This window comes from Pelecanus crispus, chromosome 3 (assembly GCF_030463565.1).
Source record: "Pelecanus crispus isolate bPelCri1 chromosome 3, bPelCri1.pri, whole genome shotgun sequence".
Lineage (NCBI taxonomy): Eukaryota > Metazoa > Chordata > Aves > Pelecaniformes > Pelecanidae > Pelecanus > Pelecanus crispus.
The window spans coordinates 127,826,125-127,853,200 of record NC_134645.1 but is presented as its reverse complement, the minus strand read 5'-3'; the positions used below and the strand labels follow the sequence as shown (position 1 = coordinate 127,853,200).

At 41.1% G+C, this 27,076-nt stretch overlaps 1 protein-coding gene across 1 annotated transcript in view; it reads right to left on the bottom strand.

Annotated features, from left to right (window-relative positions):
• Positions 1-239: 239 nt before the first annotated feature.
• Positions 240-27,076, bottom strand: part of TFAP2D (transcription factor AP-2 delta) — a 49,930-nt gene continuing 23,093 nt past the window's right edge. The window contains exons 5-8 of the mRNA XM_075708211.1: positions 25,023-25,141; positions 17,629-17,770; positions 10,527-10,640; positions 240-459 (exon numbers count right to left, since the gene is read on the bottom strand). Coding sequence (XP_075564326.1) covers positions 240-459; positions 10,527-10,640; positions 17,629-17,770; positions 25,023-25,141 — 595 coding nt within the window. The remainder of the gene's footprint in view (positions 460-10,526; positions 10,641-17,628; positions 17,771-25,022; positions 25,142-27,076) is intronic.

Here is a 27,076-nt window from a genome sequence, read left to right as displayed (position 1 = left end):
TTACTGTACACCGCTGTTCTTAGGGTTGAATACTTTCCTCTCTCATGCCCTCTCTTTCTCTCTGTTTTAATCTTTCTCTTTTTTATTTTCATTTTTGATTTTTTCTTTTTTTTTTTTTTCCTTTTTCCCCCTTTTTTTTTGGATTTGGTCCACCGGAGATAAATCGCCCTCAATGATATATATATTTAAAAAAAATATCAGCAGCAAGACTCTCTTGAAATAGATTCTGTTTGATGTAGCTAGTCTGTCTTTTCTGTTTTGCCCTCTTTCACAGCAGCCTCTGAAGTTTTCCGCAGGGGGGCTTTCTCCGAGTTGGCGTGTCCTTGGCCGGATTCCGCCGCTCCTCCGTTTTTGTGCGATGTGTGCTTTTCCAAGTAGTTCAGCATTTCACTGAGAACAGTTTGGAAAGTGCTTAGGGCAGCACATATTGCAGGAGTTCCAAAACCATGAGTGATCAAACTACAAATGGGAAGGAGACAGAAAAAGAAATGCACACATGCACATAAATATAAATGCACTCACATACATTGAAGAGTTTACAGTACACTCATTTTGCTATAGTGAAATTCAAGATTGGCTTGCTAAACTATTTATTACCTATGGGAGAAACAGAAAAGAAAAGAGTAGAGCCAAAGAGCAGACTACGTACAGCTTCAAAGGTTGGTTTTGGTAGGAGTCTCAGTTCTGAAACACCGCGGGACAGATCCTCGGCTGATGCAGATTGACATAGTGTTGTTGACTTCAGAGAGACCAAGAGAAGATCCGTGCCCTAGGCTCTTCGGCATTGCTACTTTTCCAGTCCCAGAAGGTTTGGCTTCCCCCTTCTCAGGTAAATGAAACCAGCTCTGTGTGATTTATTCACTCTCCTAGAGCACAGTCTTGAACAAGACCTGGTTATCCTACGTGGATGTATGGCTGCATCTGTACTAGGAAATTAAGCAATGCCGAGGTGCAATCTCTGACCCCTGGCACAATTGGCATGGTTTGGCCATATCCATGCTGCTAAGAACATCCAACAGGGTGGAATCCGACTGCCTATTGGGAATAGTCCCTGGCCAATGTTAATGCCCAAACAATGCCCAGGAAATGTTTCACATTGGGTTAGTTCAGCCAGGCTAAATTCAAGGACCATCCTAACCAACTAACAGTAAAAATAACCAAGTTCCAAAAACGTTGCACTGGTGGTGTTGAATTTACTAGTATAAATTTACCCTATTGCACCTTTCATCCAAATAAAGTGTTTTTTCAAGATAACACTGAATTTTTCTTTTTTTCCTGCACTGCAAAGTAGCTGAATTTCAGTGGTGCTCCTCACTTAACATCTACTGAAACGATGTATTAATGCAGTTGCCAGGCAGAGCTCTAGTGGGTTAATTTCATCTCGGTTTAGAGGAGCATTTCAGTGCATACATATGGATCTACAGTCACTTGAGATGTTTTGGGCATCCAGCCTGCCTTCCACCTGCAGATCCAGAAGTGTGCAAGTTTCCCACAGGTCCCGTCTCTTAGATATCATCTCTGTGAGGATGTCTCAGCTACCTTAGGGTATCAGAAATGGCACTAGAGACCAGTTTTTAGGCAAGCAATTTCAGCCCTATTTGCCTAAGTATTACATGCACAGTATAAGATGTTCATGTAAGGGCCAGGGGAACTCAAGTTGTACTAGACACCTTATTATGAGCAAAGGAATTATTCTCATTGGTATAATGATGCATTTTGATATGGGCTAAGTAAAAATAAAAAACCCAGACAAACCCTCCACATATTTAATTTTCATTAGAAACATAAATGAAAAATTATTTCAAAGGTTAAACGTCACTGCAATTTTTAAAAGACTGATTTCAGTTATCCTAATTCTGCTCAGGGCAGAAAGAAGACAAGGTGAGGAACAGAAGCTTATTTCTGAGTTTGCGGACATATTTTGAGAAATAAATACTTTATATTTGTTTGGGTGAGAAAAAACCACAACAAAATGTTACAGTGATTTTGATAAACCAGTAACTATTTCCCATCCCATGCTAGTTAAGATCTTGTCCCTGCAGTAACTCTCTGGGTGTCTTAGGCACCATATCAGTAAACCCTGCTCTAATGCAGAGAACGATGCGTAGGTCAGAAATGGGAATATTTAATTTCAGTGAGAATCCCTCTCCTCTGCACTTTGCCTTCTCAGTCTTTCCAGCTGTTTTAGAAAAAAGTGAAAAAGTAGGGACCAAGGGAAAAGAGGTTATACAGGACATGGACAATTGCCAGGAAGCTGAAAGTGTAAAAAAAAATACAACATGGCAAAGGCTCCAAGATATCTTTTAGGGTGATCTTTCTGTCTGCTGGACATAGGAACCCTGTTTGCTAGGAAAGCTGGTATCCTAGGGAAGACACCAAACGTGGGAGTCCTAACCAAAGTGAGAGCTCAGTTGGGAAATATGTCTCAATTTCAGACTGGGAATGGCCCAGTCTTTTATAAAAGGCCTCCCAAAGGCTACTAACAAATAACTGGCTTTTAGAATGTTTATCCATCAGTCTCCAGGCACTTTTCAAAGCAGGAATGTATGTTTATCCCCAGTTAGTAATGAGAGGAAAATGATAATTAAATATTTACAAGGACTATTTTGCAGACATCAATTAATAATACCACATGACTATTGAAGTTTGGACTCTTGAAGTTTGGACTTCTAGTAATGTCTGGATCTTTTTAATTTAGCATTAAAAAGAGGTAAACAGAACTCGCTTTTTTTTTTTTTTTTTGGTAGGTTTTGTTTTGTTTTGTTTTTAGAAATGCCTGGCATACCAGGAAAATAAAAATCATCATCATCATCGTCAGTGTTAGTCATGTTTATGTCATGATTTTTACACTGCTTGTGTGATCTTCTGGGTCTTGATTTGGGGAACTGACTATACTGAGTCATATCTAAAAATATTTATGATCTTGCATGCAAAAGAAACTCGTTTATCTATTTTAAAAGTTAGCAATATCTGCAATCGTTCATTTCTGGTAGATGCAAATAGTAAGTTTAACAAAAGATTGAATAGAAAAGAAATCTTACAGCCTGCTCTCTCTGCACCTTTGGACTCCTGAGCAAAAGGAATGCTACTGTGTTCATTTGATAGCTCAGTGCACCCTGAAGAGTAAAGTGGGAATACTACAGTGAAGACTTAGAGAGATTGTTTCAGAAATTATCTGTAGGGCTAAGAACAAGGACAGAAAACTTTAGTATTCTCAAATGCTGAACAAGACCATAGAAAATACCAGAATGGGACAAAATCTGATATTAAGGAACATAAGACTAAGTGCCAGCTTATACATCAACAGTGCCTAAGCTCCAATTAGCATAAAAGGGAACTTAATGTAGTTCCTATGTATGAGTCTACAATGATTTGAGATGTCCTATGACATGTGAAACGTCTGCACAGATTTGCTAGATATGGTATAGGACTTAAGTCCACCTTGCTTCTAGGTGTTTTGATGCCAGGGAGGTTACCTTTGTGTATCTCACATGGCACTAGATGCCAATGTTTAGGCAACTGAATTGAGCCCTGGGGCTTTATTCAATACAAGTAGAGAAGTCTGGAGAATGATGTAGCACATGAAATGGACGTGTCTCCTTTATGGTGAACTGCATCATTCTTCCAGCTACACTGAGGGTTCCATCAAGCTGAATAAAAATGTGTGCTATTTGAGATGCCCTACGGTAACAAGACATCTGCGTCAGGTAATGCAGAAGGCTTACAGGAGAACAGCACCCTTTTAAAGCAGCAACGGACTGATGGCATACCTAATAGCACCTAAAAAGACGCTGCATGCTACTGCTTACTCAGCTATATCTTGTCCTAGATCTTCATTGACTGCATGGGAAGCTTAGACATCCGGCTTATACTGAAACACCTAGATATGGGTATTGTATCCCGAGCAGAATCTTAAACTTAAAAAGTTTTGGTCTTAAAAAAAAACTTAAACTTTTAGTGCTTGTTGGAAAAGGATTTTGTGGGGTGAGTTAGGAGTCTATCTCCTTCACAGTTTAGCCTCTTATGTACCACTAATCATCAAATACAGCAGTTGTTTTCAAGATAGCATTGTATTTCTTATAAAAAAGCCAACTCTTTTTTAGTGAAATGGTACTGCAGAGTCTCACGGCATCTCTACTTTCAGTTCCTGATGAATATATTCTCCATAGATGGGGATATGCCAAACCTATTAATTTTTCCATGAAGCTTATTAAGAGAAACCATCTTATGGAAAATTTCTGACCAGCCCTCCTTGCCATGCTCCTGTGAGGGTGTATTTTTCCAGCCTCACTTTATGTAATGAACATAAAAAGGAGATATTATCTTCTACTTTATCTTACATTTTTATCAGTAATTCCCCTTGCTCTAATTTTTGTGGACTTTATTTCTCTGCAAGTTAAAGTCTTTGAAAAATCTAAGAAAGTTGGGTAATTTCCCTTTGCTGAGGAAAGTAAGTTTCAAGTTGGGGAGAAAAATCTGATTTTACATTTAAATCAGACATGACAGACAGAAGATTAATGACAAAGCATTCAAGTGTGTTTCCTGAAAATCAAATTTAGTTGCCTGATTTTTCAGGCTAACTGAACTCCCACTGAAATTGGTTAATTTTTGGTATGCTCCACACCTTTGAAGTAAGTTGCTTTCATTATAATACTTTCATTTGAGTTTAAAAGCCCAAAATTAAACATCGTGGTTTCATAATGGAGTCTTCTGGGTATTGTCAGCTTTGTAGTGCATCTCATTGCAACTCCTATAGACTATTGTTCTAAAAGGCAAGGCTAAAATTTCTGATTTTGGTACTGCGCAAGCAAAGCTGCAGAAAGAAGGCAATGAATATCAGGCCAACATATTATAAATCTTTATGTTTAAGGACATCCAGACCTGCCTGCAATTCTGCCCAATGCTATGATGCAATTATGTCTGCTCATGTTTTAATGATGTCCTTACTTAAAAGCGAAAAGATCCAAGTGTGCCTGAAGGCTTGGACTCTTGTTTGGCAACTACCTCAAGGACTTCTCCATACCCCAGGCTGGTGAAACTCCGACATGCAGCAAAAGAAACAGATTCCCTCTCGGTGGGGGGGAAGAGGCCATCTGCACTGAATGTTTACACCTTTGTTTAAAATAAATAAATATTTTAAAACAATAATAATGAAGAAAGAGCAAGCTTGAACCTATTGATTGGACTTTCTCAAACTTTGAACACGAAAACCACTTCATGATTATCCAAAATTAATAACACAAGGCAGATGACAAGTAATAAGATCTGATAAGAGTTTTCATGGCTGTAAAGGAAATGGAAAAAGATTTTAATCTCTTCACTTACACAAGCAACACCCTAAGTTAGAGGTGTCTATATTGACATTGAGGTGCTTCTGTTGATTTCAAGGTCTGTCCTGTGAAGGTTGCCTAGAGAATTAAATTGTGATAACTTTACTCAGAAGGTCTGTAGGCCTAACCATGACACGAGTTAGACTGATAGTCAAGGTAAACCTTGGAATGTGGCCAGTATATATGACAGGGGTAAGCAGTCTATAGGATCAGAGTGGCAAACAGCATATGCAAAAGTTGCCTTGCAAAAGTATGTCCTCATGGTTGTTTTCTGTTCATAACCAGATAAGTGTATTAAGGACATGTCCTTCGCAGCAGATGAACCTCCTTTTACCATATGTAAAAGCAATGGAGAAAGTAAGAAGAGAGTCCTAGAGCTGATGCCCCATATTTCCAAAACACTATTTCAGCTCTGTATATTTTAGGCCTTGGGACTGATTTTCCACACTAGGAGAATTGCCCAGGGAATGTATCTGAGACATCCAAGACTGTGACTATGGAGTGTTTCTGAGCTATAGACCAAAGATTAAGCCATGGCACTGCGGGGCACATGGCACTCACAGAAGCCCTTGGATGTTTGCCACGAAAGGTTTCCAGCATAGCACATTATATCTTCCAAATAAAACACTCCATAATGCTGTGACTTGCTGGTTTTGAATGAGAAAAAGATGTATGAGCCTCTGGCTAACTGTGGATGAAAAGTGGCCTCACCGCCCGTTACTACCTGTGGAGCCAAATACACCAGTGAGACCACGGATCCAAGAAGACTGGATACTTTTGAAAAAGAGTGAACATGTCCCTCACACAGCCATCAGCTCCTTCAGTTTCTCCTTTCACTTAGTTAATGGTCGCATCTCTCCTCTATGGGAAGGCAGAGAAATGAATGAGATTCATCCAAGTTGCTACTATGCATAGACTTTTTCCAGAGAGGCAGCTAATGTAGCTGAGAAGCCCCATTGCCCTCCTCATATGAGAAAGACCAGAAAGTAAGTGTTATAAATGTGCTGATGACAAGGGACAATGTAACCTAGTACTTTGGAAATGAGGAGATGGCATTCCTTTTTTGGGGAAATATAAGAGTGCCTTAAATTTTTTAAGAAATCCTAAGTGCTGGGTTGAAAAACAAATAAAGCCCTCCAAGCTTTTTTCCATCTTTGATGAATGTATATTTGTTTTTTCCATGGTAATCATGGAATTTATTTGTTAATGAAGAGGAAAAAGAAAAGAAAAGAAAACAGATTCTCATCTGTTCTCTTGACTCTATGAATTGTGACTATAAGAGAATATGGTGTCATAAGACTCATGATAAAAATCATTGGCAACATTAGAAATTCACACCCTAACCACAAAAATGTCCCATTCCTTCCAAAAGGACTTTGGTCATAAGCAGAGCAGGAGAAGGTGATCAAACCCCTGCTATGGAAAGATCAAAGAAGGAATCCCTGGGAAAGGGTGTGAGGAAAAAATCCCAGAGGAAGGAACTATAATGCCTTTGGTAAATAAACAGCCAAGGAAAAGAAAGGGGGGGGGGGGGGGGAAGAAAAAAAGAAAGGAACAATTTGTTGATTACTAGTACCTCAGCACTAGGAACCAGTGTTGCCCCTCTCAGCTAGCTGAATGTAAAGCCAGATTAAGAGAGATCATGGAAATCGGGGAACTCTAGAGGGCACCAGAGGTGTTTCACCACAAACTTCATTGCGCACCAGGCTTCTTCCAGTCCGTGCATCCAAACAGAAGGCCGGTGCTGCTAATCAAGATGACTGAAATTATGACAGCAGCTGCTCTACCTCCTGATAAGCAAAGAAGCGTAAAAAAGAGAGAACAATATATAAGGGGGTAAGCACATCTGTAAAAGCAACCCCCCAGTAAGGCTTTGAGCTTGGCTCTTTGTTACAATTTAAAAAACATGTTGAGCTTCAAAACCCATTTCATTGCTCCCTTTTACACTTCAGAAAGAAGGATGTTACTTTCTCGCTGCTCCCAAGGTCTGAGCCTCTGGTTTCTTGCCTGTCATTTTTTGTGTCACCTTGTCAGTGTGATGCCAGGCACTCACAGGAGGCTGACAGCTCCAGGCTCATAGACTAGCTAAATGACAAAATTCTTGTTTCAAGCAGTTTCATAGGAAGGGTGTTTCATATCAGCTGGATGGCTAGGCAAAACACAGAATAATTTGTGAGGGTGCTGATTGCTTTCATTATCTAGCTTTAGTATTCTGAGCCTATTATTTTTTGTCTGTTTTTATAAGGTTTTTGCACTGAAAGAAGTGTCACTTGCAAGAAAGTAGTTTTCCCTTTGCTGTTTTGCTGCCTTCATCTTTTATATACAAGATAGATGATCTGGACGTGATTTTGCATTTTGATGAAAAGTAACTGTGAAGTTAAAGGATCAAATCCAACTTCTGTAATTGGTGGGTATTTGCCTTTCCCTATGTGATGGATGATGACATTAGTAGGATATCTGAACTTTCCAAACACTACAGGTTCTTACAAACACAAGTATCCCAAAGGCAGTTGTAGAAGGTATCTCTATACCCAGTTTTAAAAGTGAAGAAAGTGAGACTAAGAGGCTGACTAATGAGGTCAGGGAGTCTGTATGTCTAAGCCAAGAAACATACACAGATCTCTTGAACACGATCTCAGCAAGTCTTCACCTTGTAAGTTTTTTGTGTCATGCTTTTTTGGCTTTCTAGCACAGAATGTGGGTCATTTTTGGTGGGTTTTCTGGTAACTCTAGTTTTTCATGAGATTTTGGGGAGCTAAAAAAGACTTCTGCCAAAAATTTAAAAAAAAATATCAAAGCTGTTCTGATGCAAGGGCAGGTTATGGAGGCAAAGACAAGACACATGTCAGTGTGACTTTTAAGTTCCCAGATGAATCTGTGGGAGGCTCAGATATAACAGTGGAACGGAAAAGAGAAGTAGATACACACTGTCTCCATTCAACAGGAGAGAGATAGGCTCTAAAATAAAGAAAAATACTAATTTAGTGTTTTGGACATTTGGTCCAGTTGGAGGAATACCCTAATTTCTGATCCTTAGACTGAAGGCTGGTTTGATACTTTATCAACAGACTTAAGTGTGAAATGAATAAAGCAAGATCCTAGATCCAGAACTCTAGCTTTGGTTTAATGCAGAAGCCACTACCTTAGATAACGATACTCATGGGCTCTCATTCTCAGTCCAGCCTTAAATTTTCCTCTGTAAAGGGAACAGCTTCAAGGGGAGGGACGGTAAGTGAACACACTGGTTCCCCCATGCCACCAGAGGTGCCATAGGACATTTAGAGTATGTATAGTATGGTAGATGTGATGCAGGACTCACAAAAGACCCTTGAACTGAAGGAGTGGCAGACGAATATGAGACAGGATGTCCTTTTACACCTAAAATGACCTTAGATCCCTAGATTCACCAGACAGGTGAATTACTCTAAGGTTCTTAAACTGAAGCTGGGATACCTTTAGTCGCCTATACCTATGTTAGCAAAAGGAAGAGTGCCACTCTGATCATGAGTGATCTAGCATAGCCTGGCCTCATCTCCATTATTCAAGTATTTCAACCTGTGAAGTAGTGATCATATCTATGCTTCCAACTGAGAACATCCTCTTGACTGAGATAAGGCTGACTTGTGCCTGGGAATTGTTTGGGACAATATACATAGCATTCACAGACGTAGGTGGTACGTGTATGTGTGTGCATATCACTGCATGAGAACAGAAGTGAGGCTGTCTAGATGTGTTTGTATATGCATAGGATGCATACAGGTATGTGTAAGCATAAACAGGAATGTGTGCATTTGTGGATCAGGCATTATCCTTGCCTCCCTGCACCCCCCAACAGATAGATGGAAGAGGTGGGATGGTGGTTATTTTGGATTCCATTCAAAGTCTGAGGGACTAAACATTAGGTATCACACCACCTGGCTGCTCCATGCCCCATGCTCTATCAGAATCTTAGTAACTAAAAGATGTTGCGATGTTGGGACACAAAAGTTGCCTGTCTAGCCAATGAACGAAGAGTGGCTCAGCTGGCTGTGCTAAAGAATATGCACATCATTCTAAGGCTTTATAGGCCTAACGAACCTGCTTGGTGTTATGGTCTGTAAACAACTGTCTAGAACAGTTCTTTACATGTTGATTTTTTCAGGTATCAGCTAACGGCTAGAAAAAAAAAAAAAAATCTGCAGCCTCAGCTAGTCATGTATTCCCCTTTGTGGTCTGAGCAAAGACAGAAGCACCTCCAGGATGTTTCATCACACTTATTTTTGATAAGTATCTTAGATGACCCCACTATTTCAAAGTGGCCCTCTGGAAGTTCCTATCTCACTCCTGACCATATCTAGCACATAGCCTAAAGCAAAAACATGAAATTGCACAGCAACTCTTGGGCTAATAAATCTTTCTGATCCCAAACTGTCTATACACTTTTATCCCTTACTTGGATAAAATTCTGATGAAGTTTGGGCTTGGTGTGCATGTACCATATGTCCTTGTCTTCATAACAACTAGTTAGGCTGTCTACACCAGTAAATTAAATATGTCTAGGGCATGGGTCTAGGAACTGAGTCTAAATATATTACCAGTCTCTGGCTCTTTAGTCTGAGACAGCTTGCATTCTCCCAGACCTTTCCAGGGTATTTTTCAGGAATAACTGCAGTGAGATTGTTCCTGTAGGTAGTCTGTTTTGAGGCCAGTCTGCTTTGGAGGCCAAAGAGTTAATAGTATTGTCATGGTAAGATGATGTCAAATGGTCTCAGTAGCATAGAGGAGGCTCAGGAACTATTTAGTTAATTGGTAAGGATGCAGCCTAACTGTTCCTCCTTTTATTGCTACTTTGATTCACCAGTATTGTCATTTTGGCTCTGAACTTGAGTTTCTATATTTCTGGACCATCCACTTCATTGGTTGGCTTGTGATTTGGCTCACATCTAGAGCAAGGCAACTTTCTGGTCAGATGGGGACATTTGGCCAGCAGATGTAGAAAATTACTTACTCAAACTCAGACTGTGGTCCTAGAAGCAGGGTGAATGCAACTAGCCTGAACTACATTGCTGGGCAAACATAGGCTTTTGATAGGCAGAGATAACAGAGGGATTATGGACATTATAGTCTTCTAGGTAAGGGAACAAATATTATAACATCATATGTAGTCTTTATCAAAATTATGGATTTTAGTTAATTGTTCCTCTTTCAGAATCATACCTGAAATGTGTTAAATGTCTCTGGATGTCGAGGTCTAATATTGGAGTCGGTCTGGAGGATCCAAGGGGCGATCTGTCTTGGCTTAGAAGATCTTGGAATTCTTTACATATTTGTCTACAAGGAAAGTGGAAATCCTTAAATAAGACAGGTGTAATCCTTTCCATAAAGCTGACTCCCATAACACTGACACCTTACCCTCAGTGATCTCATTCATAACAGAAATATTTGGTGGAGGCATTGTTAAAGAAATTAAAGGCAAACAAATCCCCCTCTTGCCTCCCTGCCCCAAATTCTCAGAGCCAGCAACATACCCTTGAACAGGAACCCCTCTGGAACCATATTAACATCGACATTTTAAACTGATGTCTCTCCTGAATTGGACCCAGTCTGGCAGTGTTAAGTCTGGTTTAGCTCACCTACATTAGAAACAAGGGTTATGGTTATACACCACTACTTGTACATTTGTTTGTGTGCACTGGTTTATCTGCAAGTAGAAGTCCTGGTAATTTTGGCTTTGCCTTCTTGACCCCCAACTCTTAAGATAAATGGAGCACTAGGAGTTGTGAGGGAAAATGCTACCTTTGCTCTCCTAGTTTCCATTTGTGTCCATACTCTGCTTTCTTATAGAGTCTGAGACAGAAGAACTGATGGATCCTCAACTGAGACCTCTCCCACAGGTCTGCCCAGAGTGAGAATTCATTCCAGCACTAGTATTTAAATTTCTTATTGCAACATTCATTAAATTGTTTTACATTTCTACCATGTATCAGGAAGCCTAAAGTAGATGTCTATAGCAGTCCAGAGGACTTGCATCCTAACAGTGCCTCTTTCCCTCTGGTGACTGTAGAAGGAGCTCAGTGAGTCACTCAGTTGTCGGTGCCTACACAACAGACAGGCAAATGAGGCAAATCCCATCATCTCCACTTTTTCTCAATGGTGGTTTCCTGGGCAACACACACTTTCAGTAGGTAGGACCTGGGACCCCAGTTTGGCGCCTTGCAATTGGAACTCAAGGTCTGTCTTGCCTGGTCTCCCACCAGCATAGTATCCCAACTTCTTTGGAAAGGCTCGATGATCTTGCTGTCTTCCCTCTCCCTCTGCTTTTCAGGATGCCTCAGCACCTGAGGGTTAAAAGCATCCCCTAGGATAACCCTATATAGGATCTAACACTAAGAGAGACTTGAACGTAAAGTCTTCTCATTCTTACGATACTGCCATTTTGGGCTAGTTTGCAAATTAGTCTAGGAATGTTCTACCATTGTGTTGTTTTTTTTTTTAAAAGAAACCAAACTGGTTCCATTTAGTGCATAGCATATCTGGATCATGGATGAATAGACACCCCACTTACTTTCAATTAGTTTATGATACAGTTAATCAAAAAAAGGAGAAGTGTCTGGGTCTCTCTCTCAGAACTTCTCCAAATGAGCATACCATTCTCCATTGACTGTATTGGAAATTTGGCACTTAACATGGAGTCAGGGGGTCACGATGCCCACCAGATGATCAGGATGCTCAGTTGAGTTGCCTGATAACTAGTCTGACACTCAGTTGGGTTGACCTAATACTAGTAACAGTGACTACATGTAACCTAGTAACAGTGCCACTTAGTAAAGTATACAGTGCCACAGGTCATTCTCATACCCTCATGCAAATTGTCACCAACTGATAAGGTCTGAATAGTTATGGCTCTTCTAGCCTCCTAAACAGGGTGGCTTCCTGAGAATGGACCCTGGTGAGGGTTATCTCCCAGAATATGCCCAGAAGATATTTGGGAAAGTTCAAGGAGCCATTCTAACATTTTAATAATATGGAGAATTGCAATCTGATGACTCAATGTGTGCATGGTTTACCTTGTTAGCATAGATGCAATCACTGTGCCTGGAGCCAGTTTCTAATACTAAGGAACACCTCTCAGGTCCATGATTTCTGTTAGAAGACTCTTTGCACATGTGGTCCTACATAAAGTTCAAGTTCTTCATTATCACCTTGTAACTCTTATCCTTTGGGACAGAGGCATAATGGAAAATAAGTAGGTAACTCAGATTCTTGGTCTTTAGAAGGTCTTCCCTTGCCCAGCTACAAGCAAGGAAACTATACTAACCTGTTTTTACCCTTCATTATATCACTGTTCTACAAGTTTTGGACATAGACTTTGGATACCACAGCTCTCTCCTGACAAAGCTGAAAGGAGATGCAGAAAACAATTTCCTGCTGTGCTGCTGGACTTCATCCAAGCCTGATTTCTGTAAACAGTTGTCATCTGTATGGACCTAGACACCGACGGCTTGAAAAGACAGCATCGTCTTAGCCTTTCAGGCAAAGAGAGCTATTCAGCAGAAATGTATGTAAATGCAGCATACACTTTTAATGAATCAGGTCCTTAGAGGAAAAACAGTTCCTTTCAACAACTGAAAACAGTCAGTCATTTTGGCTTCTGAACAATCTACTATCCCCAGTTGGCCCTGTCAGCATTGCTCTTCTCTCCTTCCTCCAACCTCTACTTTCTACCTGTTGAAAAAGTTCATCTTAAAAGTTCTTATATTTTGACAAAGGAAAGTGTCAGAACCAAGTGTGCAATTAAGTCCCCTTCTATCTTCACATGTCAAAAGTCTTTACTGAGTGTTGGCAGTTTGAAAGAAAAGAAAAAAAATTTTATTCTACATGAAAACCTGTAAAAGGCAGTAACCTACTTTTTTCAAGGGGATATCTAGGCAAAGTGCTGTCTCAGAGCCTCCACTACCAATAAAACATCACCTGGGGTAGTAACAAGGAGGGGATTGACAGTTATTTGCTGAGGTGGTCTGTGACTTTGAAAAAGCAAAGAAAGATGGTTATGCTGTCTTAGGGGCCACAGATTAATAAAAAAAAGAGTCCTGGTCATTCCTGCAAGGGAGGCACCTAATGATTCATAGATGGTCAGATGTTCCAGTATATGGTCAGGAAAAGATAAAAAAAATCTGTACTGGATCAGAACAAGAGCCCATCTAGTCCATGATCCTGTTGCTAGTCGCGGCCAAAGCAAATGCCTTGTGGAGTGCAAGATGGGGGCAAATGTGTGCCCATGAGTTTGATATATTCCAAGTGTGGAAGAGTTGCCAGGCATCCAAAGATCAGATATCAGAGAGACGCTCAGCAGGTCCTGTGCATCCAGTCTCAGAGCTACTTTTCAGAAAACTAGCAAATTGAGCACACATGGTCATGAGCCAAATGTTGATTATTCTGCACTGGCTGTAAGCAACCCCACAATAAAATTGTTATTCACACTATTCTGTGTAAATGTGTATCTGTCCCTCTGCCTTATGTGGAAGGCCTTGTGCTGCAATACTCTGTGATGTTTTCCATAGGATAATGTGCCTCTCCATCAAGAGGAATTATTGACATGGTCTTTGGAAGTTCTGCATCTGTCCTAGCTGCAACATGATCAGGTTCTGTCCCCTGCTGTAAAGCCATCCAGGGTGTCCCACACCTCTGCAAGGTGAATTAACCCATGCTTAAAGACCCTCTAAAACCAGGTGCCAGCTTTTTTTTTTCTCTTTGTTTGTTTGGTTTTTTTTAAATTTCTGTGTGGATTGCATGGACATGTCCTGAAGCTTTTCTAAGGAGTCTAGGGTTAACAGGCCAGTATCAGCACCCTTTGGCCAGAACTATGATAATTCAGTCTTTTTTTTTTTTTTGAAGCATCTTGCTCTGGAGTGCCCAGTCATTTACTGAGTCAAAGGATGTGAGTGGAGGGAAAGAGAATCATAGGAGACTGGTTTGTCCAATTGTTTATCCCTTTCTTATCCTTTCAGCCCTTAACAAAAGCTTGCTTTACTCCCATCCTGCCCCTGCTGTCACTTGTGTTCAGCACTCTATACGGGCTACACAGCCCAATCATTTCTTCTTCCCATAACAATTGTTAGGTAAGGCTCTGATTCTTCATTGTCTAGACCATCAAATTGTTAGAACAGGCTATGGCACCATCTTATTACATCAACTAGTACTGTCCTAAGCAGGTCCTGAGTTAGCAAATGTGAGACACCATTTCCAAGAGGCAGTTTTGGAAGATCAGGTAGTTTAACACAATGAATATGGTTTGTTCCATGATAGAAAATGGTCCTGATTTCATTCACTGTATTACTATCAACATAGCCTCAGATCAGGTAGGGATGACCAGGGCAGTGAAGAGAGTGTTACCTCAGGCTTAGTGACCTCCATGTGTTAAAGAGGGTTAGTGGCATCTAAAGTAGCAGTCTTCAGTCTTCACTAGCCCATGGGCCACAGTTCTGTGCATGGCAGCTGAACAGCTTCCCCTCAGGGTGGGTGGATTGCTCAATTACAAAGTATAGATGCCCTTCATAACACTAGGAGCTTCTACTGGACACTAGGGACTTCTGCACTGTAGACGTTAAGGGCTCTATTTAGTTACCCACACATAGATATGTAGTACCCAAGACACCCATAATAACTGGCAAATACAACACAGTAACAAAAAGAGACCTGTGTGGTTCTGGAGCAGCGGCTGGTAACCAAGCTGCATAACCCAGTTCATCTCAAATGGCAGTAGGTGCCTGTGTTTGGGCAACGGAATCAACCCACTGAATAGATGTCTGAATCCAGAATAGAGTTTCATCTGTATACTAGGAATTGTGGAAATAATTTTGTTCTTTCCTCTTATTTTTCCTCAGGACCCCACCTATGGAATATCTCACCAGTTCTGCCAAAGACACACTTCTGTGGGCTTCTGGTTCTGTTGCAGTGTGGACAGTGGCCACACACAGAGGCAGTGGCACTCCATTTCTTTCCATAGGCAAAGCTTGCAATGAGTCATTTTAAGACCCTGGAATTTCAGTGTAATTTTTGGTGCCAGCATAACATTCCGCTACTTCTTCTGGTATAGTAACTCACAAGAGCATGAGGCAGGGAAGTTGTGAAATTACTGAAATTACAAACCTAGAGATTATATTTGCCAAGTGCATAATTGAAACTCCTGACAAATGACTAAAGTAGAGTACCTACTATCAGATGCATAGAAGCAGGGCTGGGAAATACCGTGCTAATACTGCAATGTCATGGACCTGTGTCTCCTGTAGTACCTGGACAGGGATGGTCTGTGACTCACTGTTCTCCTTCCAGGCAGGAGAGGGCAGTAGCAGCACACACATTGACCCATCTGTCCCCTTTACAAGCACTCTGACTGCAGTAGGACATGGCCTATCCTAGTGTTATCCACAGACCTCGCTGATCAATTTGCTGGTGCTTTTAACTGGTGGAAGGGGCAAAAAAGTAATTTGGTTCCTTACAAGTGCAGGGTAACAGCCTACAAGCCCAAAGTTCATGGGGGTTAGGAATAATGCACGCTCACAACTCTCCACTTCAGTAGTAAGGGAGGGTGAGAAAGTAGGTATGAAGTGGTGAGAAAAAGTAGTGAGACTCTTATGTGTCTCTCAGTTGGACAGCTTTTGGATGTAACAGCTACCCACTGACTGTTACAACCCATGGTAATGTGATCTCTCCTTAGAGCCAGAAAAGAAGGGAGAAGATTATTATTATGGTTGAGTCACATTTTATAAATGGGGCAAATCCTCCAGCTGGGGCAACTTATACTCTTAAGTCTTGCTTAGGTTGTAGTGCCCAGCAGTACAATCAGCTCTTACATAGTTAGAAGGGCAGATTGTTAATGGGCTATACAGCCATGGGGAGACGCTGCTTGCAGAGCGGATCTGCTTCTTACCAGCTGGTTTATTCTCATGTCTCTGAAACTCCTTGGGCCCTTAAAACAAATGTGTATGTAGGTAAGAATAAGATCATATTCCACTTATATTATTCCTTTTAACCTACAAGGGACTTAGGAGCATGATGCGTGAGGTCCCTCATCACCTTCACAACCAGTGAATGTCCCGTGAGCCACAAGGTGCTCTGCTTACCACCCCAGGGAAGGATCACAGGCTATATTCATGGGATTCACAATCCTGAGATGTTTCAATGCATGTTGTCTCTGGGTCACATTCAGAGCAAAGAGCTCTGGATACGAGAGGGACAGCAAGGCCAGAAATCCTGTTCCCCACAAATAGACAAAGCAGAAGGACACTGGGATACAAAGGACAATCCTGCGGCTGGTCAGCCTCCTCCCCTACTGCAGGGTAATTCCTCTGTGTTGGATATATCCCAGCCTGGATGATTCCCAAACATTTCCAGCACTGGCGAAAAGAAGCAGATGATGGCTTGGGAGCTCTGGTTTCTGTCCTCAGCTCTCCTGCAGCCTCACTGTGTAACACAGCAGTAAGCACAGGAAGAGTATGATTATATTCAAGGCTGCCCCATGCAGGCATACCACACACCTAGTGCAGGTCTACGTTTTTCCATGCAGACTATTTATTCGCATTTCCCATGGCCCATGAAGGCTAATTCCTCCCTCATCAAGGCTAATTAACCTAGATGAATCATAGAATCATAGAATCGTTTAGGTTGGAAAAGACCTTTAAGATCATCCAGTCCAACCATTAACCTACACTACCATGAAATGTTATCCTAAAATGATGTTATTGCTTCAGGGGGGTGAATGACTTGTTTAGAGCAAATTCAGGTGCCTCTGTGTGTCTTTAATGGCTTCAGCAAAGCTCACCTGCTGGTGTACTTCTTCCAATGATTTTGACTTCAGGGGAACTCTTGCACTTTCCATCCAGAGAGGACCTGTCCCTCTGCAAACCAGCTCTCCCTCGACAGACTAATGATAACTATCCCACAGCAACTAGTGCTTCAGTATAAGCTTAGATCTCCAGCTCACGTGCAAACAGGAGACAAAGCCAATCTCTGTCCTATAGATCTTACCGTGTAACAAAGTCCCCTTCTCTCATCTAAACCAAAGCATCTGAGAAGATGCAGGTGCCTCCTTAACCGCAGGCTATGAGAGCATAGCCACTAAAACTTCATTGCAGTAAATAAGGTTCCTCTTACAGCATCTCTGAAGAGGATTGCTCTCACTTGCTGTCAGTGAGTACTGCTGTGATAGCAGTCACCGCAATCCCAGCTCCATACTCCCACTCCTCCCTTCCCCAGCCCCCAGGTCCAAAATGGAGAAGTGTCAGACAGATTTCTTTTTTAGTTTCCCCTCCCTTCTTACTTTGTCGCTAGGATCATCTTTTTTCTCGCTGTCTGCTCTTTCTGTTCCATGTGCTGTCTGGCAATATGCTCTCCTACAGCCTTGGCAGGGAACTCTGTTTCGCAGGTGTAGCCGAAATCTCTGGCCAAATGTAACGCTTCCCCTGTGGGCAAACAAAATGGGTCAGTTAGTTTTTAGGGTCATTATTATTATTATTGTTATTATGTTTGCAGAATTTCTTCCACTCTTAAAAAAAATAATAATACAATAACAAATCACTTTTTCAGACATTCATTCCCAATCTCAGTGGCAGATTTCAGCCCATTTGGCCTGCTCATGCTTAGTCATCCGGTGGTGCCAGCCAGAAGATAAGGAGGATATTCCTCTCATGAGAAAATACTAGTCAAGAAACTTGGGTTTAGCTTCCTCCCCCGCCACCAGTGAGTACTGAGCAGCTGCTCAAAGTTTGTAAGCCCAGTTCATCATTGATATTTAAGGCATGGAAATTAGTGGAATGTAGGAATAAATCACTCTAAAGAGCTGAGATTCAGCCATTGGTGCTTCACTTCTGAGTTGCTAAAGGAAGAATAGCCTTCTAACCGAGGAGAGAGCTGTGGGGATAACATACATTTTAATATATTTGCTTAGGAGTTAAGCCAGCAGGCACAACACAGGTGCCCCACACTAAAGATGAGCAGATCCCAAGCTAGAGCACAAGAATCCTGTTTCAGAAAAGACTGCAATCAAAATTGACCAGACAAAATAAAAAGGGATGGCAATGAAGATCACAGTTGCTGTTTTACAGGTGGGGAAATCAAGGCAAAGGGAGTATGTGGCTTGAGTAAGCTTTATGAGAAGTCTGTGACAGAGGAGTCACTGAGCAACTCTCTGTATCACTACAGAGACTTGACACTATAACCCAACTCCATGCTGGGTGCCAAGTGCCTTTGGAAGAACCTGCCCCTCTCCACTAGCTTAGAGAACCCAGGAATTTATTTCAGGGTTTACTGAACACTCTGGCCTGTGTACTGTGACTCTGACAACCTTGGTGTGGGATTTATCTGCTTAAACACAGCTGCCTGGAGTGTGAACATCTGCACCTAAATTAGTCTTTCCCTGGTGGGAAAGAGGCACTTCCAGATGACACTTGCTCTCATCTCATCATAGAAGGTAGAAATAGGTCAGCTACCTGAAGTGTATGTTGAAGCACATCTGCATGAGTGACTAACAGATATGTGCTCCAGAATAGTTTTGGGGTTTGGGTGTTGTGGGGGTTTTATTTTATTTTTCTTTTGTTCAGAGTTGTGTATTTGATTGCCATCATGAGAGGTGGCATTGGACCCTGGCCCTTTGGAGACCAGACTGATGGTCCAGGCAAACTGTTAGGGAGGGATGCAGGACCTGTAACGCCTCCCTCTGAGAATATGTGCAGTGGAACTCATCTGATTAAATGTCAATATTGACCTCTGACCTAATAATTTCAAGTCAAAGGAGACAAACTAGCACTTGAAGCATGTATCATTCCATACTAAAGTAGAAGCCAAAAGTGGATCAGAGGAATTATAGAAAAGTCCAGGTTAGAAGGGAACTCAGGAGATCACCTTCGGTTGAAAGCAAGGCCTTAGATTAGGTTATTCATGTCCTTTTCAAGCCTAGTGTTGAATATTTCCAACCATGTACCTTTCACAGCTTTTCTGAGCAACCTAATCAAATGTTTAAATATTAATTTAATTTAATTGTTAGTCACCCAGAAGTGCTGATTTGTCCCTATTGACTACAATGTGCCATGAGAGGACAGATGCAACTACAATAGAGATGGTGAGACAAACCCCATCCCCAGCAAGTCTGGGTCTGCTTTGGACAAACGTGGCCAAGCCAAAGAAGATGGAAGCTTCCATGGGAGCAGTGGTCCTGTGCCAGCAGCAGCATGAGGCATAAGGAACCACATGCACTGACCTCTATTCCAGACTCTGTTCTCCACCTTTTCAGAGTTGATTGTCTCCCCTTCTATCACTGGAGTTTTTACCAGAAAAATACCTTTTGTTTCCACAAACAAATACTTTGTTGTGTGTTATCTGAACTAACTAGATATAGGTACTAGTAAAATACATACTCTACTCCTGGGGAATTTGTTTGCTGACACCAGTCAACAACAACCTTCGCAGCTGTAACCAATTTTACACACAAAAATTGGAGATTATACTCAAAATCACCTGCATTATTTGGATTTTTGAAACATGATTTCCACTATGCCTAAAAAGAATAAGAAGTTAACAAGCAACCACTATCTTTGAGTTGCAAGGAGAAACAGTTTCCACTTAGTTTACAGCTTCTGGAAAATTAAAATATTTTTCAGTGAAATTAAAATGGATGTCAGTGGTATGTTAACAGTGAGTCAGAATGAACAGGCATATAGCTGACAGCCAGTTTTGTATTTAAAACATCTATCCCAGACTTCTTCATGGATGAGAAAGGGCACAAATTTAAGCCATAGCTTCTAAATTTCTGTAGAGGTGCTTCAAAATTCCTGTTTCAGCTACACTTTTCCTTAAATAAAGACTTAAAGAGTAAGTCAGTTGCAGAAGAGCACCAGGTTTTGCTTTTCAACCACACCGCATTAAAACCCTTGATAGGTTTGTTTTCATGCCAACATGGAATGAAGATAAAAGTCAAATCCTTTGAAGCTGTCATCAGGCAGAATTACCATTCTCCAGACAGCTCTATCCTAATCCCAGTCAGACCCAAGCAACAACACAAGGAATGTAGTCAGCAAAGAATTTAAACATGTAGCCATTGGAAAAGTCTTGGTTTCTTCAAGATAGCAAAACTTTATCTGGTGAATTGTAGGCATTTATTTAACATGGCCAACAACAAACTGACTGAAATTTGTATATTTTCATATGAAAATATGAATTGTAATTCAAACTTATCTTTACAGAGATGGTGTATATTTTTTACTAGAGATGAGAAAAATTATACTAAACTGTTTTGACGTTCTGAGAAAATTATACAAAAGTATGGAACTTGTCTATTTTACCTGGCAGCAGGGTTGTAATTGTAATTGAATGCTAATGGTATATGAAGACATAAAAACATGAGCAAAAAGAAACAAAATCACTTATCTGCTTGTGGATATAGATAGGTAAAAAAGTAGAGACAAATGTACCTCTTATGTTTTGTGAAATAATAAATTTAAAAATGTTTAAAATATATTTTAAAAATGTATTTTTACTGGAAATAGAAAGCTGATGTATACTATGCATGCACATTAGAACTATGCATATTTATTCACATAAGCACGCACTTCCATATGGTATAAGGAGTAGGTAGTCTAAATTACAACATCGAATTCTAAATAAAAATACAAATCTGGACATGAAAACACTCTGCAGAACATGATTTCTCATATCTCATTGTTAAGCAAAGATGTCATTTGGATCCTGGACCAAATGATGATTTGGTATTTAGAAATGGGTTGTGATACACTTCTAAACATATTATTTTTTATTAATCTCGGTGAATAGATGTCCCTTGTATTACTGTACAGTAGGAAATAAGTCTGCACGGTGGGGGAAAGTAGTTTGTACAAAATGTCATAAAAGATGTTCTTTCTTTTTCTACATCATAATTTGGACAAACATTTCTTCTAGGGGAGAAAGTGGAAATGTTTGAGCTGTGGATGAAATGACCTCTTTTCTTTTTCCTTAGATTTGCTGCCTTCTGCCTAGCTATTATTCACGTCAGGCAGGAGTCATACTAAAGGTAGAAACCCCTAAAATCCCTGGCTTTTATAGGCAGTTACCTTGTTTCAACCTAAAAATCAAATTTCCCTATGTGCAATATCCCCAGCTCTTTCCTCCTGCAAAGACAAAGAATGGGTGTTGGGGATCATTAACTCTTCCTCCTTAAATCCAGCACACGGTTTTGCAGCTATAGGCAGCGCTGCCTTTCCTATCTAATTTGACAATTGACCGGAGAGCTTTCATGATGGAAAAGGACAGTTGCTGAAGTTGAATTGGCAGAGACAGCTTTGGAAAGCCGCGTACCAGCCGTGTACCTTGACAGGCTTCTGTGGGCAGGTGCAAGGAGCAGCGTGGGCATCTCCTGGGTCTAGCAAGAGTGAGAGATGCTCCTATGCAGAGTGAAGGCAGAAGCTGTGTCCCAGGATAAGGATACTTGGCATCTGAACCTCCTACTGTCTCCTCGACTTTGCCTCCTCTGGATGCTCTACCCAGAAGAAATGCTACCCAGGGGGAAGAGGGACAGGCACGAGGTGGAAGGAAAGTTTTTTCTATTTGTAGGATGAGAAGGGAGGAGGAACAAGTGGCAGGACATTTAAACAAAGGCTGGTGGGGGAGAAGTGTGACAGTTGATAGTAGGGTGAAAGAAGTAACCACTGACCTATTTTTCTCAAGAATTTTGGTCCCCAAATGATGAATGCAGTCAATTCTATGTCTAGTAAATTTAGTGTCTTAGGTTTGACAGAAAAAAAATTCTAGAATTTTTTGTAAGTGTTTTTTCTGATTTTTGTAAATAATCTCATGGCTTTAAATTCATTCATGCATTGCTTTTACCTGCATTTGCAATAATATTTATGTTATGTCTCTGCCTTATAGGTGACCTGTCCAAACAGGTGGGGACATCTCCCCTCTTCTCACATCCTTTCTTGCTCCTAATGGGGAAGCGTTTTCTCCTTTGAGCTAACAATAAGGCTTAGCCTTGGCAATGCTGGTATTTAATGGAGGAGCTTTTATCGTATTAGCTAAGATGTAGGAACTTTCCTTTTAGAGCTGGTGAGAAAAATGACCTTTCCCTTCATCTAATCTAGGCACTAGAGGGCATCCCTCACCTACAGGTTGCACAAAGCTATGTCCCATACTGCTGTGGAGTCTTGCAATGCTGAGCTCATTCTCCCAGTCTGTCTTTCCACCCATTGTGCTGATTTATGTGGATGACATAAAGAACATAAAGAACAGAATGGATCTGTCAAAAAATTCCTACTCGGGCCCCAGAAGTCCCTATCAAAGACACTAAAAATGCAACCCGACCAAAACAAGAGTAACAGTAAACACCCAGCAGCCATGCTGAACCCTGGAAGAAATAAGTTTGCAGAAAACAAGGGGCCACAGAATAATTTTCATAAAGTCTTGATCTTTACATGACCACCACAGCCTAGAAATTCATTGCAGTTCCCCTGTTGAACTTAGCAAGAGCCCACAAACTCAATGATTTTAGCCTATTTAGAGAAAGAGAAGTCTTAGTCATGCCAGAGACTTTCAAGACAGCTTTGGTCAATATACCTAATCACCTTACAACTAATTTTGCTTTTTCCCACCTCAAACAGATATTCAAGAGGTTGAGTGCATTTCTACGTTACAGAAATATCAAAGGCCTCGATACATTGAAGACTGTGAGGACCTTCAGTAACAATAAACTTAGAAACATCTAAAGTAATCAAGGGTGACACAATCCTGGGTCCTTATGAAAAGTCCACACAGTGCACCTGTTATTTAGGGTTTTAATAAGACCAATAAATCATTATGACATTCACATCACACAGAAAAAGCCAATGCTGTTTTCTTCATGTTTTCTTCTCCTCTAAAACCCAGAATAAGCCTGTGTCTTTTCATTTCTGCCTCCTCCAGCAGCAGGAGCCGTTGACGGATGGGTTTCTTTGCAGAAACCATGCTACAAGTTAGTACTACTTGGAAGTAATAGCTGCATGTCCAAAAGGAGGACAGCTTAAACCACGAAGAATTCAATGAGCACTGCCAAGTTTGGCTGAGGATTGGTTACATAGAGAGAAAATGTGCTTCATTTTGTTTTCTGTTGGAATGTTAGTGCACATGGTGGTGCCTTTTCCAAAAATTCCAGTAGATGAAATTCATGATTAAGATGTCTAGGCAAACAGGTCTCTGTCAAAGTGAACTCAGTCTCCTCAGTATATATCTTTAGGACTCACACTAAGGTCGTCCAAGAAAAAAAGCAATACCATAGGCTTCATAATAGGTTTGCTATTGGCTTTGAATAAAGGGCAGGGAGGCAAACACAGCCCCAACCCTGGGAAAAAGGAATCTAATTCTGAGTTAAAATGAAGGTACTTTGCCATCAATCCTGGGCCAGCTGTTGAAAGAGGGCTTCCTCCCTCTCAGTTTCTTCTAATGAATGAGTAGATAGCCACATAGCTCTGTTTAGTCTTCCCTCCTAAGACCCAAGATGCATGAAGGACTGTAGGGTAGGAACAGCCCTTAATCCTCTAAACTAGGAGAGAAAACCCCCTTTTCTAAGACTGTAACTCCATTATGGCTTTCTCTTTATTACAAGCAGGTGTGATACGGACACACCTGTATTTCAGAGCAGCCCTATTTCTGTGAGCTCAGTGGCCCCCTGAGAACCTTAGTCCATCCTCTTAGATGGTGAAAAACATCCATTGTTATGGATTCAGCACTATTTCTCCATCCTTTGAGATATTAAAAACCAAACCTGACTAGACAAGGTCCTGAGCAACCTTTTCTAACTGACCCTGCTTTGGGGAGGAGGGTTGGACTAGAAGATCACCAGAGGTCCCTTCCAGCCTCAACCTTTCTGTAATTCTGTGATTCTGTGGTAATATGTGCTGAGACCTTAGCCTACTTGCCTAGATCTGTATGGACCTTTCAGGTTATGATCCTAGAAGGTGTTGACCTTTAGGATGAGGTGAGTGCTCTCAGCATCAAGGAGGAGGGATCTGAAATTCCCAGAGAAGCTACTTGCAGCCAGACAACAAACCGAGTACTTAGTAGATTCACCCAGAATAGAAGAGATTCAGGTAGAGTTTCTTCCCTTTGCCTGAGGGGTTTGAACCTGCATCTCCCAGCTGAAGTTTTGAAGAGCCCGGCAGTATTTGGCAAATGATATTTAAACAACAAATAAAGGCCAAGAAAGTATCTCCTGGGCCTGTCTAGAGTTTATCTGAAAACAGATTTCATTCATTATGTGTGTGGGGAAAAGCCTTGTCTAAATATTATGCTTTCTTATGGGGGGGAAAAAAAGAAACCACATTTTTGGATGAGCTCCAGGAAATTCACAAGTTAAAAAAAAAAAAGGAAGATAAACAAACCTACTTATAGAGTTGGTATAAGACATTCATCTCTCTCACAAGAACACTTGGATCATTGATTTGTAAGTCAGATCCCAGCACAGAAAGCACAGATCAATGCTGAAGAAACTGCAGGACCAAACCACTTGCTGGGAGCCAACACACCTCATAGTGAACTTCCATTTTGCCACTCATTCTGTCCATGCCTTTAGGCAAGTCAGTTCTCTTCTTTGTACAAAATACAGATTAGTATATTTAATGCCGTGGCTGGAAGGTGTTGTATACAAGGAAACATTTTAATTATATTTATATTATATTGCAATATTATAAACCCTACCTTCTACCAAGGAAGTCAAAAGTGTGACATTTGCTGCTTTTCTTCTTCCTGCAGGCAAATTCAGTCCCAGTCTGTCTAATTTTTCTCTCAAGCAGCGTCCTCCGTTCTTGGATTTTGCCCTATCACGAGAGAACAGTAGGAGAGAGAAACTTGTCTTTATTGTGCACTTTTTTCCCATATCAATATGTCTATAAATTGTACATACCATATTGTCAAATGTGTGGGGTAATGCCTGCACTAATGACATCAATGGAAAAATCTCAATGGAAAATGTCCTGCTTGCACTATGTGAGTCTTTCATGTTGGTCCTTTGACAAAGTTAGACATTTTAATGCCTGTCACAAGAGCATCAGATCTTCAGACAGCTTTCCACCTAGTGGAACTTGTGGTCTTGTTTTGGTCACAGAGCCTGGGATTGCAATGACTGAGTATAAATATTGACAGTGCAATTGCTTATATCTGATTTAGCCACCCCAGGTTCCCAAGACAATCAAGAAACATGCACTTCTAGAACAATATTAAACAGATGTCTAGGATGAGGGGGCTTTACCTATCTCTCTCACCTGACTATAAAAGGAAGCCAGATGGCTACTCAAATGTAGGTATCTGTGTGGAACCCAGATCCAGCTATCCCTGTATAATACATGTAGAGACCTGGGTACTCAGAAATGTAGCCTACTGTCCTGGTTTCAGCTGGGATAGAGTTAATTTTCTTCCTAGTAGCAGGCATAGTGCTGTGGTTTGGATTTAGTAGGAGAATAATGTTGATAACATGCTGATGGTTTAGTTGTTGCTAAGTACTGGTTATGCTAGTCAAGGACTTTTCAGCTTCCCATGCTCTGCCAGGTGCACAAGAAGCTGGGAGGGGGCACAGCCAGGACAGCTGACCCAACCTGCCCAAAGGGCTATTCCATACCATATGGCGTCATGGGCAGTATAGAAACTGGGAGGGGTTGGCTGGGGGGACAGCGATTGCTGCTTGGGGACAGGCTGGGTATTGGTCAGTGGGTGGTGAGTGGTTGCATTGTGCATCACTTGTTTTGTATATTCTATTATTATTATTATTATTATTATTGTCTCTTCCTCTGCTATCCTGTTAAACTGCCTTTATCTTAACCTATGGGTTTTACTTTTTCTTTCCAATTCGCTCCTCCATCCCACTGCAGCGGGGAGGGTGAGCAAGCGGCTGTGTGGTGCTTAGTTGCTGACTGGGGTTAAACCATGATGCCTACAAAGCTCAATACTTACAAGGAAGAGGGATACGACAATAGGAAATGCTGAAGCTAAAACCACAGCCATCGTTGTTTATCTATGCCCCTAACCCAAATGCCCACATCACCTTGTTCTCACAAAATAGTTCCTGGGGCTTCCCACACCTGCTTTCTGCAGTAGCTCACTGTTTGAAGCATTTGAGACATACCCACTTACGCAGCAGACATAGGTTCAATTTCTTGCTCAACCTGAGGGAATTTTAACCTGTGTCATTTAGACGAATGCAGCAGCCAGCTGGCAGAGAATAACTAATGTCAAAATGCTTAAACTTTGAATAGAGAAGTGACTGGGACCCAGATCTCTCCCTTCCCAAAAGAATGACCTGGTCATTAGATAATAGAGTCATCACTACGGTTGCACCTTTGCTTTTGTCCGATAAATATTTGATTAGTCCCAAATGAGATTGAGGGGCCCTCAGCTTAAAATAACCAATCACTGAGTATTAAGCATGCCTAACTAGATGTTTTGAGATGCAGGTTCAAGTTCCTTCAGACAGAGGAAGGAACCAAACTTGGAATACCACTACTTGGATGGTCATTTTTATCCACTAAGAGATGTCACAACTTTGACCATGTTGTATGTCAGGAAATGTCTTCTAAGAACACTTTATTCTGAAGAAAAGCTAGGTGGGAAAATACCTAGACAGTGACTGCTGACAGGATGCAAAACCAGCCCTGCCAGGTCTCAGGCAAACGATGAATGAGATTTGGTTTTGCTACATCTCTGCTGATCAACTACAGAGCGTTTGAGTCTGTTCTGTAGTTGTGACACCTACAGGTATA